At 39.4% G+C, this 17,832-nt stretch overlaps 1 protein-coding gene across 8 annotated transcripts in view; it reads right to left on the reverse strand.

Annotated features, from left to right (window-relative positions):
* Nucleotides 1-17,832, reverse strand: part of Ccdc91 (coiled-coil domain containing 91) — a 197,413-nt gene that overhangs the window by 123,690 nt on the left and 55,891 nt on the right. For 5 of the 8 annotated variants that reach the window (XM_042677623.1, XM_042677621.1, XM_042677624.1 and 2 more), the window contains 4 exons: nt 15,318-15,406; nt 14,125-14,285; nt 12,331-12,528; nt 11,443-11,547 (listed from right to left, as the gene is read on the reverse strand). In XM_042677623.1, coding sequence (XP_042533557.1) covers nt 11,443-11,547; nt 12,331-12,528; nt 14,125-14,285; nt 15,318-15,406 — 553 coding nt within the window. The remainder of the gene's footprint in view (nt 1-11,442; nt 11,548-12,330; nt 12,529-14,124; nt 14,286-15,317; nt 15,407-17,832) is intronic. The other 3 variants (XM_042677627.1, XM_042677625.1, XM_042677620.1) reach the window with 2 other exon arrangements.

Consider the following 17,832-nt stretch of genomic DNA (forward strand, 5'->3'; position numbering starts at 1 on the left):
GTGTGGGGGGGGGGGACTTCTTGCTAGGCACTAGCATATGGAAAATGTGATGCCTCTCTCATAAAATGAACAGACCATCATTATGAGGAAAAGAGAAGAGTTTTAGCCTCTGTATCTTCACTGTTGCTACTTTTGGGTATAAGCACTTCATCTAAATTGTAATGCCTCATCAGCACAAATTTTCCAAACTATTACCCAACTATCGCCAAGGAAGAAGTAGATAGCTTTCCTTTACACACAGGCTATCATGTTGCACTTGCTGTTTATTACTTAGCAAACAGAATAAAACTTTGTACCTCAATGTTAATACATGTTTAGAAAATAATCACCTGAACAATTTCTGCTGGCCACCTTATATTAATTCTATATGTATGTTTGCTGACTCCAGTCTTGTTGTTAGTTTATAGTTTTCTATTTCTCCACGTTTCAAGTCACAGAAGACACTGAAAGACTGGCATAGGAAGAAATGAGTTGCATGTGAGTAATCAAAATGCTACAGCAAGAAACATTTAGCGCACAAAAGACAAAATATAGCTTCAATTAGCTGAAGCAGAAAGTCAAGCTGGCTTGCAGTTCAAGTATCTTTGTCTACATGACAATGTAAAGTAGCAAGATAGCTAAGATTCTGTTCTCAAGCATTCTTTGAGAAAGTATATACAAGGTTATATCTTTGAACTCTTAAGAAAAAAAACCTGCTTTGTGTGGTTGTTCAAGGCTAGTGCTTTATTACTGAAGCCAAAGCTCCACTTCAGCTTGTTGGTGGTTAGCTAGAAATAGAAGTCTCACTCACAGACTTTCCTGCCAGGGCTGGCTTTAAAACATTATCTAAGACTTCAGTCTCCTGAGTCGCTAAGTATCACAGGTGCGAGACACTGGCCTGAGCCCAGCTAGTTATGACTTTTTTTGTTGTTGTTGTTGGTTGTGGGGCTTGAACTCTGGGCCTAGGCACTGTCCCTCAGTTCTTCAGCTCAAGGCTAGCACTCTACCACGTGAGCGACAGCACCACTTCCGGCTTTCTGGTGGTTTATTGGAGATAAGAGTCTCACAAGAGTTTCCTGCCCTGTCTGGCTTTGAACCATGATCCTCAGATCTCAGCCTCCTATGTAGCTAGGATTACAGGCGTGAGCCACCGGCACCTGGCTAGTTATGACATTTCTTATGAACAGAATGGAAATTTAAGAATGTCTAAGAAAGTAACTACAATGACTCAAATATTAAATTCATCTGAGTAATAAAAGATGTATAATACTCTAAATATTAGCAAGCTCACAAAGTTATTGTAGTTCCAGCTACAGCTGTATGTTTCAAGTATGTATGGTTTAACACATGAATTAAAATGAAAGTCCCCAAAAATCAGTCATTAAACCCTACATATCCCCGGCCTCCACACATTGTAACTCCACAAGAATTATCTTTTTACATATTTCAACCTCATCAGCACCTGACTGTTTACTCAAAAGTCACCTTGGAAATCCAACTATTCCTCAGTCCTCTCCAAAATAATACCCTGACTCCTGTTTCTGATCTCCTTGTCCATCACCTGTTTGAGTTATAATCATCTTCTGCTATGTTTAACAATCAGCCATCCTTCACAAAATAGAAGCTCCCTAAAAAGTCCTTTTTTTGTTTTCTTTCCTTAGGATACAAAACAGTGGTAGCTGGCAGTTTAGAAAGTAAATACAGCGGGGCGCCGGTGGCTCACACCTGTAATCCTGGCTACTCAGGAGGCTGAGATGAGGATTGAGGTTCAAAGCCAGACCGCTCAGGAAAGTCTGTGAGACTCTTATCTCCAATAAACCACTAGAAAACCGGAAGTGGTGCTGTGGCTCAAGTGGTAGAGCGCTAGCCTTGAGCTGAAGAGCTGGGGAACAATGCCCAGGCCCAGAGTTCAAGCCTGATGACCGACAAAAAAAAAAAGAAAGTAAATACAATAAATATTTGTTGAATTAATGAATGTATAAACAAATTTGCAACAAAAATAATGCATCCAAACCATCTGCTTTTTAATTTTCTTTTCTGGTGGTGGTAGTATTTTGTTCTGTTTTGTTGTTCTTTTGACATGGCACTAGATTTAGACCCAGGGTCTCACACTTGGTGGTGCAGACAGCTCTTCCACTGAGTGATGTTCGTGGTCTTTTTCTACTCATGTTAGTTTGAAGATAGGGTCTCACTTTTTGCCTGGGGTGCATGCCTAGACCATGATCCCCTTAGTCTACGTTTCTTCTGTAAGTGGGATGAAAGGCACAAGCTACCATGCTACCATGCCTAACTCCTGGTTGAGAAGGAGTCTTGTGATCTATTTGTCCAGGCTGGCCTCAGGCTCACAAGCAGAAAGAACAATAGGCATGAGCCACTGCACCATCACTGCAACATCACCACGTATTAAGTGTCTACTAATTTTAAATTAATGTTTCTTTTGCTTTCCTTTTCTGTCTACACTTATCAATTATTTTCATGCTAATACATTTCTTCAAATGATTAAAAAAACATTTCAGAGGTGTTTTTTACAACAGACACAACAAAACATAATGGACCTTTTCTTATTCTATTACACTACAACAAATAGTACAATTCTGCCTCTGCAGTAGCCTCTGAATAGTTCATTAGCATGTTTCCAGATGATATTCATTCATAAAATGACTATGCATTATGTTTTTAATATTAGTATATTCTCTGCTACACAAAACCAAAATAAAGACATCATCTCAAATCTCATGGCTTCTACAGACTATTAGCTACTAAACAAGTAATAAAAAGAATGTGAGTGAAAGATTTATACATCACCATATGCCAGAACATAAACTCATCCAATCCTCATAATAGCTAGAGTCACTGGTGCTATTAATGCTTCTCCTGCTCTTACTCCTGTTCTACAAATAAGGAAAATAAAAGCTTGTAAAAGCATTTGAGAAGATTACTCTTAATCCTAGGGAAAACAGAAATGAGAATGAAATGGTCAGATGTGAAGAATTATGTGACTGGGCTGGGAAGGTGGCTCAGTGGTAGAGTGCTTGCCTTGCATGCATGAGGCCCTGGGTTCGATTCCTCAGCACCACATAAGCAGAAAAAGCCAGAAGTGGGGCTGAGGCTCAAGTGGTAGAGCGCTAGCCTTGAGCTGAAGAGCTGATGGACAGCGCCCAGGCCCAGAGTTCAGGCCTCAAGACCAAAAAAAAAAAAAATTATGTGACCTTCAGCATGGACACTGGGGCAAAGCACAGCAAAGTCACATGCAGTGGTTCAGGGTGGAAGGGGAATGTTTCCTAGGCCAGGATCATGGTACTACAGAGCAAAAGAATGCTAACCAGACTGAAGAGAAGCAAGAAGATTTAGATATACTAATTATGTATCCTCCTCTGACCATCTCTATCCACTAACTTCATTATTCATGTGTTATAATATCAAAGAAATAATGATTATTTTTGTTATTCATATACTTAAAAAATAGTAGATGGGGAAAGTTGATAAATTAGGGCCTGAGGTCTTCATAAATCTGAAGGCAAAGTCATACTGAACACCTTTCTCTTCCTTAGTCCCAAGAGTTATTGAATTCCTCAAGTTTTCTGCCAGGATCTAAAGAACTCTCTCAACCTCATCTTCCTTCAACTCATCCTTATCAACTGCAAAAAATGTCCTTCCACAATGAAAATGCAGTTACTCAACTGCTACAAACATCTTCAAATAGTCTCCAGCGACTGTTTCAGACACAGCTATAAAAATGCTTTTCCCTTATATTCTCATATTGACATAAAATCAGATACTCTCACTTCTGAAACACTGACAGGAGTAGTCTTCAGACTGTCTCCTAACTGGGAGACTACACAGGTGCCACTACCTCCACAAGAAGCACCCCTCCACGCCACACCATCACGTTCTGAGTCTCATCACTAACAATGTCCATGCAGTTAGGAATCCCATGCTTCATTCAACTGTTTGGTGTGCAATCATTTGCTCATTCATCTGGTGAATGTATTTGTTGGTATTTTCACTGCCTAACAGAGTTTCTGGGAGAGTATAGATGTCCAGGTTTGTTGTCATGAATTTTGCACACAACTGATTGCAATGTTAGAGAAGTGTTCAAAACATTTTACCCGAGGGAAGGGATCGTAGGGGGAAAACAATGGAGGGGGTAACAATGCTCAATAGGAAGTGTACTCATTACCTTACTCATGTAACTGTAACCCTCTGTATAGTATCTTTACAATAAAAAATTAAAAATAAAAAAAAAAAACATTTTACCCTATCGTCTAGAGGGCAGGGTGAGCTTACAAAAAATCTGATTTCTAAATGAGGCACATTTCATTATACATGATGTGAACAAAAGCCCTTAAAATATTTTTAGGAATAAGTTAACTATAGATGTCTAGAAGCTCTAAGCAAAAGCTACAGAGTTCAATTAAAAAGTACTTGAAGAGCCTGGAACAGAGAGATAAACATATTTAACGTAAGATTAAACTTAGGGCTGGGAACCAGTTGCTCATGCTTGTAATCCTAGCTACTCAAGAGACTAAGATCTGAGAATCATGGTTCAAAGTTATCCAGGTAGAAAAGTCTATGAGGTTCTTATCTCCAATTAAGTCCCAAAAAAGCCAGTAGTAGAGCTATGGTTCAAGTAGTAGAGCACTCACCTTGAGCATAAAAGCTGAGACAAGGCCCTGAGTTCAAGCCTTAGAACTGACATACACACACAAAAGATTAAATTTAGAAATTAGTGTGAATTTTCCATTTACAAATCTAATAACCTATCACATTACAACAGTTTTCATAAAGCACAAGAGACAAGAAGAAAGCTCCCTTTTCTTCGTTTTGTTTTGTTTTTGTCGATTGTGGGGCTTAAACTCTTCAGCTCAAGGCAAGCACTCTACCACTTGAGGCACAGCGCCACTTCCGATTTTCTAGTGGTTTATTGGAGATAAGAGTCTCATGGACTTTACTGCCTAGGCTGGCTTTGAACCATGATCCTCAGATCTCAGACTCCTGAGTAGCTAGGATTACAAGCATGAGCCACTGGTACCTGGCTCCCTTTTCTTAGTTCTATAAAATGCCCAAATGTGTAGTGAAACAAGAATTAAAACAATGTAGATGGTACTACATGAATACACAGTCACCACAAAAAGAGCACTGAGTGCAGAGTCCAGAGTACACTGAGTGTAACTGGAGCTCTGGCGCATGCAGAAGCTGAGAGCACAGAGCAAGTGGATGGAAGTGCTGCTCTGTAAACTCTTGAAGGTTAGCAAACTAGACATTTGGGTAAAGTAGTCACTGCACCCCACACCTCACTCAGCTAATACAAAGTACTGAAGAATCAAAAGTTACACATAAAGTGAAACCATAAAGTGACTAAGATATGGACTAATATTTTTTCAACTCAAACTACCACATCACTTATCCAACTATTTATTTAACATAGTAAGAAATGCCATGAACACCGAAAATTTAAAACAGAAAACATCTCATTCTAACTAGTAAAGTATAAATAATCCTAACTTACAGAAGCTCCTGAAAACCATATAGAGGTGGATAGGATATAACTCAATGGTGGATCCCTTGCCTACTATGTACAAAGCCCTGGGCTCCATCTCTACCACCACAATAAAAAGCAGGTAAGTAAATAAACAAAAAACTGAGAGATAAATACAGGGAAGAAATTGAAAGGTTGGTAGCCATACAAAAGCAACATAATAAGTAAAACATCCAAAACAGGAGATATATTGTATTCCTCTAGTTGGCAAACAGAGAAAGACTGGTAAAGTTCAGGGTAGGCACAGACCTGGTAAAACAGACATCCCATTTGCATGATGCCTAAACTATAAATCTATATGATATCCTGGAATGAAAATTAACAGCATTTTCTCAGAAGCTGCTATTTGGAGAATGTAAAATTATGGGCAACTTTCATTTTCTAAGCTACAGATTTCTATACTAATTGAAATTTTACTAGACTATATTGCTATGAAAAGTGTGTTTTAAAAGAAAAAGAGTTCAGGGAAGTTTAGTAGAAACTCAAAAGGAAATCAAAGAACACATTTTAGGCATGTATAAAATGGACACATACGAAATAATATAAATTATTTAGGAAGTATATTGCTTGAGAATAAAACTAACAAATGAGGGAGACATCCAAATCCAATTGAGCCAGGCTCTGGTGGCACAAGCCTTGAATCCTAGCAACTCAGGCGGCTGAGATCTAAGAATCCTGTTTCAAAGCCAGCATTGGGCAGAAAAGTCCATAAGACTATTACCTCCAATGAGCCAGCAAAAAACCAGAAGGGTGAAAAACTAAAGGATAGTGCTTCAGCCATAAGTTCAGGCCCTAGTACCAGCACACAAGAAAATAAGGTGTAAATGCATCACCTACTCTGTCTGCACCTAAGCATAGGAGTTGCCTGGGGCTGGGTAAGTTAGGTAGTGGGTCAAATTCCAGAGCAGCCAACCCTCACCACTCTTCTCCATGAAGGAACTTACCCACCCTTGTCCTGGGGACCCAGACATATAATAAAAGGCCCCAGGTACTGTGTGGGAGACGCTAAACAAGACACACTAACTATGTGCCAGCTGTAACTTCTTAGGAAGACTCTGTGTCGACTCTGGGGAAATAGTCAAACAATAAAAACATAAACAAGATTCTACTCAGTTTTAGGAGAAAAATTTTTAAAAGGAATGAGACATGAAGAGGAAAAACAATGTCAGCTGAAGAGGTTGGGAAGGGCAGATGGCAGTACGTCAGGTCCCTCAGTGCAGCATGGATGGCTTTGGGCCCACACTTCCCAAGGGCTGGAGCTCAGGAGGGGTCATGTGCACCTGCGCTGCCTGGGAGCCGCCCTGCTTGTAACCGTAAGATTGTCTTGGGTGGCCACGGGCCTGTGTAGTCATCCATGGCCAATATCTAATTTTCTTTAGGGAGCACCACTTTGGGCAGGGTGCTGCCACTGAAAAGCTGGGGTGTAATGGGGTGCTGCTGCTGGCACACTTGCTAGGGTAGTCACAGAAAGGAGATGAAAGGGAATCTAAATTGTCCTTAGATAAGGAACTCTCTTGTTTTGGGAATGTTCTTTAAATAGCCCACTGAGTAGTGCAGCATGACTCATTCTTCTTCCTCTGGTTCCGCGCACACCCTGGACAGAACTGGACACACCCTACTGTCCCACGGCTATACTACACCTCTCCTTCCTTCCTATGCACATTCATCCTCCCTCGAACTACACAGTAATCAGATTGTAATGCATACAACCAACTTAGATTTCTCTGTTATATTTAATGCTGACTTTCAAATGTTTGATTAAAGGTCCTACACATGCTCCACTTATCAATTACTCTGACATTTTCTCTGGCATACTAGAACCCCTCCAAACCTGGCCTAAGAATATTTGATCTTCTTTCACATTCAAAGCCCCAATATTATAGTGGTGGGGTGCTGGTGGCTCACACCTGTAATCCTAGCTACTCAGGAAGCTGAGATCTGAGGACTGCAGTTTAAAATCAGCCCAGGCAGGAAAGTCCATGAGACTCTTATCTCCATCTAACCATCAAAAAAAGCCACAAGTAGAGGTGTAGCTCAATAGTAAAGTACCAGCTGTGAGATCTGAAATCAGGTAAAATGTTCTTAGAATCTTCATATTAATAGAGAAATATGAATCTTGCTTTTTTCTACATCATCCACATTTTTCAGAATTAGCATTAGTCATGATTATACATACATGCATACGTATCTCCTAACATTTCTTTTTCTTTGTGTCAGTACTGAGGCTTGAACTCGGGGGCTACTGTAGCTTTATCACTCAAGGCTGGCACTCTATCCCTTGAATCACAGCTCTACTTCTGGCTTTTGGGTGGTTAGAGATAAAAGTGTTCCAAAATTTTTTAATTCCTCTTAACACTAATCCCCCACTTGTTATTTGACTTTGTCTTATTTTGTCTTTTTCCTACCAGATTGTAAATGCTATGGGATTGGGAACTTCCTTTTCAGAAACTAGAGCAATACGGGGCACATAGTAAGTATTCAATTAATATGCTTGGATGAATAACTGAATAAATGCTCCCTCAGGATTAATTCCTTATGTGAAACCATGTCTATGAATCCCATGCATACATGGTGTGGTATTAAAAGACACAGTACTGGGCTGGGAAGGTGGCTCAGTGGTAGAGTACTTGTCTTGCAAGCATGAGGCCCTTGGTTCAATTCCTCAGTACCATGTAAGCAGAAAAAGCCAGAAGTGGCGCTGTGGCTGAAGTGGTAGAGTGCCAGCCTTGAGCTAAAGAGCTGAGGGACAGCGCCCAGGCCCAGAGTTCAAGTCCCACAACTGACAAAAATAAAATTAAAAAAAAGACACAGTACTATATGCTGAGAGAAATTCATTTTCTTTAGTCTCCATCAAGTGACTTATTCTGAGCTTTTCATTGAGATATATGCATGGGCAGTCATATATATGAACCAGTACAGGGGCACAAGCTCATTTGGCTTGCTTGCTCATGACTGGTCCTCTACCACTTGAGCCATGTCTCCAGGCCCAGCTTTATGCTGGTGAATTAGAGATAGAATCTCTCAGATTTGTCTGCCTGGGCTGGCCTGGAACTACAGTCTTCCAGGTCTCAGCTCTCTGAATAGCTGGGATTACAGGTGTGAGCCATCAAACTCAGCTAGTATTAGAATAGTAACATACTTGAAGGACCATAAATACTCAGACATAGAGTACTTTGAGTGTTTTCTAGTGAAGACCAACATAAATGCTAAATGGTTATTGATATATAAAAAAACTTTTTGTGGGACTGAGAAGGTGGCTCAGTGGTAGAGCGCTTGCCTTGCATGCATGAGGCCCTGAGTTTGATTCCTCAGCACCACATAAGCAGAAAAAAAAAAAGCCGGAAGTGGTGCTATGGCTCAAGTGGTAGCATGCTAGCCTTGAGCTGAATTGCTAAGGGACAGCGCCCAGGCCCCGAGTTCAGGCCCCACGACCGGACCCAAAAAAAAAAAAAGAACTTTTTGTTATTTATGATGGTATATTATAGTATATTATTGTACTAGTATAATTGTAATATATAATCATATTATACATCATATATATTATATGATATATAATTCAGCCATACCTGAATCTCTGTTGAATCATAAATAAAGCCTAATTCTTGCCAAATCAAGCGTGGATAACCCAAATATTACTGTTGAAAAACACATCTCCAGAATACCTAACACATAGTCCTATACTATACTATACTACCCAAACCTGGAAAATGCAACTCACTCCCTCACTTAGTTACCTATACCTTTACTCATCTCCTTTTTCTACCTAAGAGTTTATTCATTGCCTAAAAAATATTTTGCCCTAGTGTCCTAAATTTAGAAATACAACAAGATCTACCAAAAATCAAAGTAGCTGAGAAGCACTTCTCTTTAAGAAATATTAAGCCAGTTATCCTGCCCATGTAACTGTAACTCCTCTGTACAGTATGTTCACAAATAAAATTAAATTAAATTTAAAAAAAAAAAAAGAAATATTAAGCCAGTTACTGTAAGTTCAATATATTGGAGGTTTGAAATTGATAGATCAGATTAAAATATATATTTCTGAGGTAAATCCACTAAACAATGTCCCCAGTAGACAGGGAAGAGACAGATTTCTCACCTTTCTTCCCTATTTCTGCCTTTTTGTGTATATACCATTCCTGGGGCTTGAACTCAGGGCCTGGGCACTGTCCCAAGGCCTTTTGCTCATAGTTTGGTGGTCTACTGTTTGAGTCACAGCACCACTTCTGACCTTTTTGTGTGTATGTGGTTAATCTGAGCTAAAGAGTCTCATGGACTTTCCTGTTCCTCCTTACTTCAAACCTGAGTCCTCAGATCTCAGCCTCCTGAGTAGCTAGGATTATAGGCATGAGCCACCAGCATCTGGCTTCTGAATATGTCTGAAGAGAAAACATTCCAAGTAGAGAGATCTGAGTGGAGAAATTTAAAAAAAAAAAAAAAAAGGCAAAGCTAGAGGGCTGGGGAATGCTGACCATGTACACCAGGTCTTATTTTATGTGTCAAAGCGTTCAAATAAAGCCTTCCTACAGCCAAGGAACACTAACTCCTGAATTCACCTGAATTTATTGTTTACTAGTTTAAAACCTGGATAGGGAAAGTATGAATTGAATAAAGAGAGGGAGTAGACTGAAGAAGCTTGGAAAGCTGACATTACTGTGGGATAAGAATGGGAATTCGTATTGGGATCTTGTCCAATTTACATCTACTAGCTTAAATAAAAACACAGAAAGCCAGCAGACCTATAAAGTAATCCCAGCTACTCAAGAGGCTGAGATAGTACAAAAGCAGAGACACAAACCCAGCCCAGTAGTTAAGTCAGTGAGTTTTATCTCTAAACAGAAAAATGCTGGAGGTGGAGCTGTGGCTCAAATGCTAGAGCAAAAAGAAAAGAGAAGAAAAAAGGAAAGGAAAGAAAGAAAGAAAAAGAAAAATTTAGGAAAAAGAGCAAGTATATAAACTGGAAGGTTAATGAAGAAAACTATGGTAAGGATATTTAGGCAAACAAACCAGTTTTAAGCAACTTTGAAAATGCTAGGGAGGAAAAGTAGCAGAAAGTAAGGGTGCAGGTTGGGGGAGGATGCCAGTACTATCAGGAATGGCTAGCTGACAGTAGAACTATAGTATTTAAGGAAAAAATAACAATTATGTATCTGCGGGAGGGAAACTCCAAACATAGAAATTAAACTAACTAAAAAGCAAGAAGGGATAGAAGACAGCATTCTTTGATATTATTTCAATAACTGGGCTTTTTGGTAGGATTCAGGGAAATGGCATGGTACCTGTAAGTGCTACACAGACCTCAGTGGCTGAGCTGTGAGTGGGCAATGGTCTGTAAGGGTGGAACAAAAAAAAACCAGAAAGAGTAGTTAGAAGATTCTTCAGTATTCCAACAGAGAAATAATGGTAGTGGTGATCACTTGGGTAGAAACCTGAATAGGGAAAAGTATGAATTGAATAAATAGAGAAGGTAGGTTTCATCTCTAGTCATTACAAAGAGGGACTTCCACAAGGCACTGTTGATTCTTGCCTGTAAGCCTAGCTACTCAGGAGGCTGAGATCTGAGAATCAGGGTTTGAAGCAAACTCAGAGAGAAAAGTCTGTGATACTCTTATTTTCAATTAACTAGCCATAAGTGACAAAGCAAGCTAGAGTGCAAGGCCCTCATTTCAAGCCCTGGTATGGTTCATGTGCTCATGCACGTGCGGGCGTGCACATGCACGCACAAACACACACACACATACACACACACACACATATACACACCATGGCTATTTAGTTCCATTAATTTCATCAATGCTGATCAATATTTTACCATTTATTTAAGCAAGTACTAGATTAAAAATTCATAAAGTATTTGAGTACTTCCTGAAATTACAGCTCGTAGTTCAAAGTTCTCAATTTTAAATTTGAAATACAGAATTTACCTGAAGTTCTTTGTATCTATCTTGAAAAGAAATGGCCTCTTGTTCCTTTTCTTTTAGAAAGTCTTTTTCTAAGATGCTATGCTTTTCCATCAACAATTCCACATCCTAGAAGAAAAATCCAAGCACAAACTTTGTAGCATTTAAAGGTCTAGAATTTTTTTAAATAAAAAATAACTGTCAAGGAATTATTTCTTAAAGGCTAAAAATATGTATGTATACCAAGCGTCGGTGACTTATGACTTGTAATCCTAGTTATTCAGGAGGCTGAGACCTGAGGATTGCAGTTCACAGCCAGCCAGAGCAGGAAGGTCCTTGAAACTTGTAGTTCTAATTAGCCATCAAAAAGCTAGAAGTGTAGGTATAATTCAAGTGGTAGAGCACTAGCCCTGAGTGAAAAGCTAAGGGGATATCCCATAGGCCCTGAGCTCAGGCTCTAATACACAGTTTGTGTTGTTGTTTACAACAACAAAATACCTATGTAGGACCGGAGACTTTTTTTTTTTGGTCAGTCATGGGGCCTGAACTCAGGGCCTGGACACTGTCCCTGACATGTATTGCTCAAGGCTGGCACTTTGAGCCACAGCTCCTCTCCCAGTTTTTTGAGTAAGTAGAGATAAGACTTTCCTCCTGGCTGGCTTTAAACTGGATACACAGATCTCAGCCTCCTGAGTAGGTAGAATTACAGACGTGAGCTGAGAACTAGAGGTATCTTACCAAGGATTTTTTTCAATTGATACTTTGATATGACAGATTTCAACTTAAACCCAAGGAAAGGAAAGACACACCATCATTTTTTCTTCCAATTAAGTTTTTAATCAGTTTTGGGTTCTATTAAATCTCGAGTTTTCTAACTTTCAGACATTTTATTTTAGGCAAATGTAAACACACCTTTTGAATTCTCTGCTTTTCTTCTTCAGACACTTTGAGTTTAATCTCCAGGCTGGAAATTTTTTCCTGAAGCTCTGTGTTTGATACATTGGTTCCAAGATCATCAGACTCATCCACAAGAGCAAGTGTTCCATTATTTGTCTCGTGGGTTAGAGCCAATGGGAAAAGGGAGATGTCCAGATGGGTGTGTGTTGATTGCTAGATTAATACACATCAATACACACACAAGAGATGAGAGAGCAGAGACAGAAACACAGAGAAGAGAGTTAATATCTACCTAATAATAAAAAATATCTAAAGAGCATAAGAAACCATATTTGAAAATTAAGCTGTAATAATTACTTGAAATTATTTCCTATTCGAAGTCAATCAACAATGTTATAACACCTTAATCTTTGTGGTCAGAAACTAAAATTCTCCACTTTATTGTCTAAAGTGTTTTTTATTTTGCCAGTAGTGCTCATAAAAGCTTAAATTATTTTCATTTTCCAGCTTTAAAATTTTTTAATCTTTATTATCTTTAAATAGATATACAATTGGATTCCTTTCTAATTTTTTTTTATCTTTACAGAGTTTCAATTCAACAAATCAATTTATGAGTAAAATGATCTTGATCAATGCCACCGCTTCCTTCACTGAAAACATGCAATTAAATATACACATATCTGATCATCAAAATTTCTTTTTTTTATTTTTTTATTTTTTTTATTTTTGGGGGGAGTCCGGTCATGGGGCCTGAACTCTGGGCCTGGGCGCTGTCCCTCAGTTCTTCAGCTCAAGGCTAGCGCTCTACCACTTGAGCCACAGCGCCACTTCCAGCTTTTTTCTTTTTGCTTATGTGGTGCTGAGGAATCGAACCCAGGGCCTTGAGCATGCAAGGCAAGCGCTCTACCACTGAGCTACCTTCTCAGCCCAAAATTTCTTAAATGTATGTCTAAAATCCATTATTACTTTAAGTTAGAAACTGAGTTTGACATTTATCAGGGATGCAAATTAATCATCACCTTCCAACAAAATGAACAGGTTACTAAAATGTGTATAACACTATAGAAATCTAAGTGGAACTCTAATCATAATGCTTAGCCCAATGTCAAGCTCAGTAAATATCACAGTAGACAGACTCCATAAATGCTGTCTTTTACCCTATAATTAAAACAGATGCTCTAGTATTTGAAAACATGATAGAATTCCCTGGAAAGACAGGAATTTATTTCACCTTTTGGAGTTGAAGATGTTAAAAATCAAAGCTAAGCTCATTTTCACATATAAAAAAACTAAAGCCTATTTTCATAACAACAGATACTTAAATACTTTTAATTAATATTTTAATATATCAAAAATAATTTTAAATATTTTTCAACTGTGCCACAAAAATCTAGGTTTAATTCAAGGTATTAGTCTCAACATTAGAATTTGTATAACTACAAATTTTTCTTTCAGGAAAATAAGTTGAAAAGGAAATTATAAATCTATCACACAAGTTTTAAAACATGCCATAAATTAATGAAATTGGAATAGGAGTTCTTACATAGGCATGTGCTGTCTTGCTGAATACCAGTGGCTCATAACTGTAGTCTCAGCTACTCAAGAGGCTGAAACATGAGTATCAAGATTCAAAGCCATGAGAAGGTCCGTGAGATTTATATCTCCAATGAACCAGAAAAATGCTGGAAGCAGAGCTGTGACTCAGGCAGTAGAAAGTCAGATTGAGAGGAAAAGCTAAGAGACTGCACCCAGACCCTGAGTTCAAGTCCCAGTACTGGCATACACAAAAAAAATGAATGCTGTCATTACCTGTGCTTGAGGAACAGGCTGGCTATCGATGCTGGTGTCTGAGTGTGTGTTTTCTGGTGAAGAGAGGAGCGTGTCGGAAGAGAGGCAGCTGGTGGGGGGAGATGCATGCTCATGACCCAGAACGAGGTCGGGAGAAGCTGCTGAAAGGTGGACTCCGGATACTAGAGAACAACACAAGAGGAAACCAACAAGATGGGTCATGAAGGGGAAGGGGGCAGACAGAAAAGGAACGGGGGAAGGGAAATTAAAGAGACAAGACTGAAAAAATCAGGACATTCTGACTTTCTCAGGGACCACTATAGAAGTCAAAAAAGCCAGGGTTTCTAAGTTAACATGCTTTTTCCATATGAGACCCAAAGAAAAAAGTTTTACCGTATCTTACAGTTTATATACTAACACACTGCCACAACGTGTTCCCAGTTCAAAGAAAAGAATCATACCTATTACATATTCATTCATTCAGTCCAGAAAAATAAGACTGAATTGAAAAGGAAAAACACACACACTCCAGAATGCCTTATAGTGCCAGGCCCAGGCCCAGGCCCATTGCCAGGGAAAGAGATGCACTCCAACACTCAGGGACCTTATGACCCAGCAACTGAACATGGTTAATAATAAAATGAGCAAGAAGAAAGAAAATTATCTTTTTGATTAAAAGATTTTTTCCTGCTAATAGTATAAATTATAAATTTTAGCTTAATGGATAGCTTGTTCAGAAAAATAAAAGCTGAAACACAATTTTGCAGTTAGTTTCACAATAAACCATTATTATACTGTGACTAGAATTCAAATAAAAAGGTCATGAGCAAGCACTCATGCCCATAATCCTAGCAATTCACAAGGCTGAGATGTGAAGATCAGAGTTTGAAGCCAGCCCAGCCAAGAAAGTCCATGAGACTCTCTTACTACCAATTAACCACCAAAAAATGGCCAGAAATGGAGCTATGGCTCAAGTGGTAGAGTGTTAGCTTTGAGCAAAAAAACTCAGGGAGAGCACGCAGGCTTCTGATCTCAAGCTCCAGGACAGGCACACAAAAACAAAACAAAAGGCCCTTAAAGCAAAGTCAATGGCCAAGTATGAAAAAAAAACTTGATGCGTTTAACTATTCAAAAAAATTCAAATAAATATGAACACGGTGTCTTGAAACTGAGGAGGAACTGGTGGACGCGCTCTTTGTCCAAACCACAGAGACCTTTACTCCACATTGGCATCAGTGGCAACGTCAGTGCAGATCTACCACAAACTCTGGAAGGCAGCTCACAGTGGAGATGGCATTGTTCCCTGAAGAGAGACAGTTAGAAGGCCATGAAACATGAAGAAGCTAAAAACTCTATCATTCACTGACACTCTAGCCTATTATTGAAGTATCTTTTTTACTATGTGGCAATACTGTGTCTGTATGGCCATATCAGATAATGAAGAGATTCTAGCTTCAACAAGAGATAATATTCAAATTCAAAAAAATTTGTGTATTTCTTTTTTTCTAAAATTCACTGATACATTTTGTGACACAGAATGCTTCACAATTTGGAAATATTCCAACTTAATTACAACAAAAATATTACTAATCAACTTTGTTGTTGTTGACAGTACTGAGGGCCAGGGTGCTGTCCCTGAGCTACTGTTGTTTTGTTTTGTTTTGTTTTGTTTGCGGGGTAGGGGGGTTGTTTTGTTTTTGATTTTGTTGTCGGTTGTGGGGCTTGAACTCTGGGCATGGGCCCTATCCCTGAGCTCTTCAGCTCAAGGCTAGCGCTTTACCTCTTGAGCCACAGCGCCACTGCTGGTTTTCTGGTGTTTAATTGAGTTAAGAGTCTCATGGACTTTCCTGCCCAGCTTGGCTTTGAACCATGATCCTCAGATCTCAGCCTCCTGAGTAGCTAGGATCACAGGCGTGAGCCACCAGCACCCAGCGCCCTGAGCTGTTTTGTTCAAAGCTAACACTCTACCACTTGAGCCACAGCTCCACTTTTGGCTGGTTAAATGGAGATCAGAGTTTCATGGACTTTCCTGCTCAAGCTGGCTTCAAACTGCAATCCTCAGATCACAACCTCTTAAATAGCTAGGATTACAAGTGTGAGCCACTAACACCTGGCTACTAATGAACTTCTTTAAAAAAATAACTAATGGACTTGTAAAGGTATAAGAATTAGCACACCGCATTGATCAGGGTCCACTGTGACTCAGAGCATGCCCTGGGGCTGGGGGACATACCACAGGCATCCACTTGCCTATGTAATGAGCACAGTTGTCATGGAAGTTTAAATAGGCCAGTAATGTTATCAGCATAGTGTTGCTATTACTCTAGCCACTATTTTAAAGATTCTTTAAAAGTATTAAAAGAGAATTCATTGTATATACCACAGAATCAAGAAAAATATGGGAAGGGGTAGGTCAAAGGAGGTTGCAAATGTTGAAGGGATGACACAGATGATGCATTAGGTACATAAACTGCTTTGTTAAATGGCAAAAAATAAATAACCTAAAAATTAAGAAAAGTGAGGGAAGGAGTGGTGAGAGTATTGAAAGGGATGACACTGATCCAAGATGTACTGTATTCATAAATTGCTTTGTTGAATGGCAACTCCTTTGTACAATATATTCAAAAATAGGAATGGTTATTGAAGAGAATAAAGGCTATTAGATTATGATCCTGGATCCTTCCTCTATAATATTAAATGTTGCAGTGTCTCACATTAGAGATGGAAGGAAAGAACACATGGAAGACAGGAAAAGGGAGAGAGAACAGTGAAGGAGGAGAAAAGAGCAGATTGGGAGAAGAAAAACAAGGAGGAAGGAAAAGAGAAGAGACAGAATTAGGGGAGAATGAGAAGAGAAAATGTGAATGAGAAGGAACAAGGAGGAGGAGGAGGGAGAAAGAGGAAGAGAGGGGAATAAGGGAAAGAGGGGAGGAAGAAAGACAGAAGAGGAGAAAGAAGAATAGGGAAAGAGAGGGAGAGAGAGAAGAAAAGAGGGAGAGAGGGGAGCCCCATCCCTCCTGCAAGCTATAGCTACTCTATCCCTTTTCCTTCATAACCAAACTTGAACAGTGTCTAGTCTCTGATTCCATCTTCTTTTCCCTCATCCCTGTCATTTTTACTCCATGTGTCCTTTCTGTTAGTGCTAAATCAAATGAGCACTCGGCTCCTACCTTCCTCAGTGATCCTGAGCCCTGATGACCACTTCCACTTCCAATGAAATGCTTGCCTTGGTGCCTAGAAAGCTATGGACCTCTAGATGTACCCTACCATTTTAACTCCTTCTGTCTTATTGCTCTCTCAGGCTCTTTCTCCATGAAATCTGCTCATATTTCCTTTATCCCTCCTCTCTGTCACGGCACTGTACACAGAATTGTAGATTAGCACTCTCAAAAAACCCATTACCACCTATGTAATCATCCTACCAACTTCTGGCCCAACTCTCTCCACATCCAGATACTTACCTGTGCTTACCTTATTGGCAAACAGATCCATTTAGATGCCCAACAGGCTCATCAAGCCATTACCATTTTACAGAGCCCAGCTTTGCCTCATGCTTTAACTTCTCGGTTAATAGCACCTCAATGAGCACTGTGCTTGCCCAAGCCAGAAATGATACCAAGCTAAGTGTTAAGTTTAGTCCAGTTACACTGGGCTACTCCATTCCTTGATTAGGTCATATTGTGCAACACTACTGTGACCTCATAACATGACTGCCAAGTTAAAGTCATA

Source organism: Dipodomys spectabilis, unplaced genomic scaffold (genome assembly GCF_019054845.1).
Source record: "Dipodomys spectabilis isolate Male_0828 unplaced genomic scaffold, ASM1905484v1 ptg000039l, whole genome shotgun sequence".
Taxonomy (NCBI): domain Eukaryota; kingdom Metazoa; phylum Chordata; class Mammalia; order Rodentia; family Heteromyidae; genus Dipodomys; species Dipodomys spectabilis.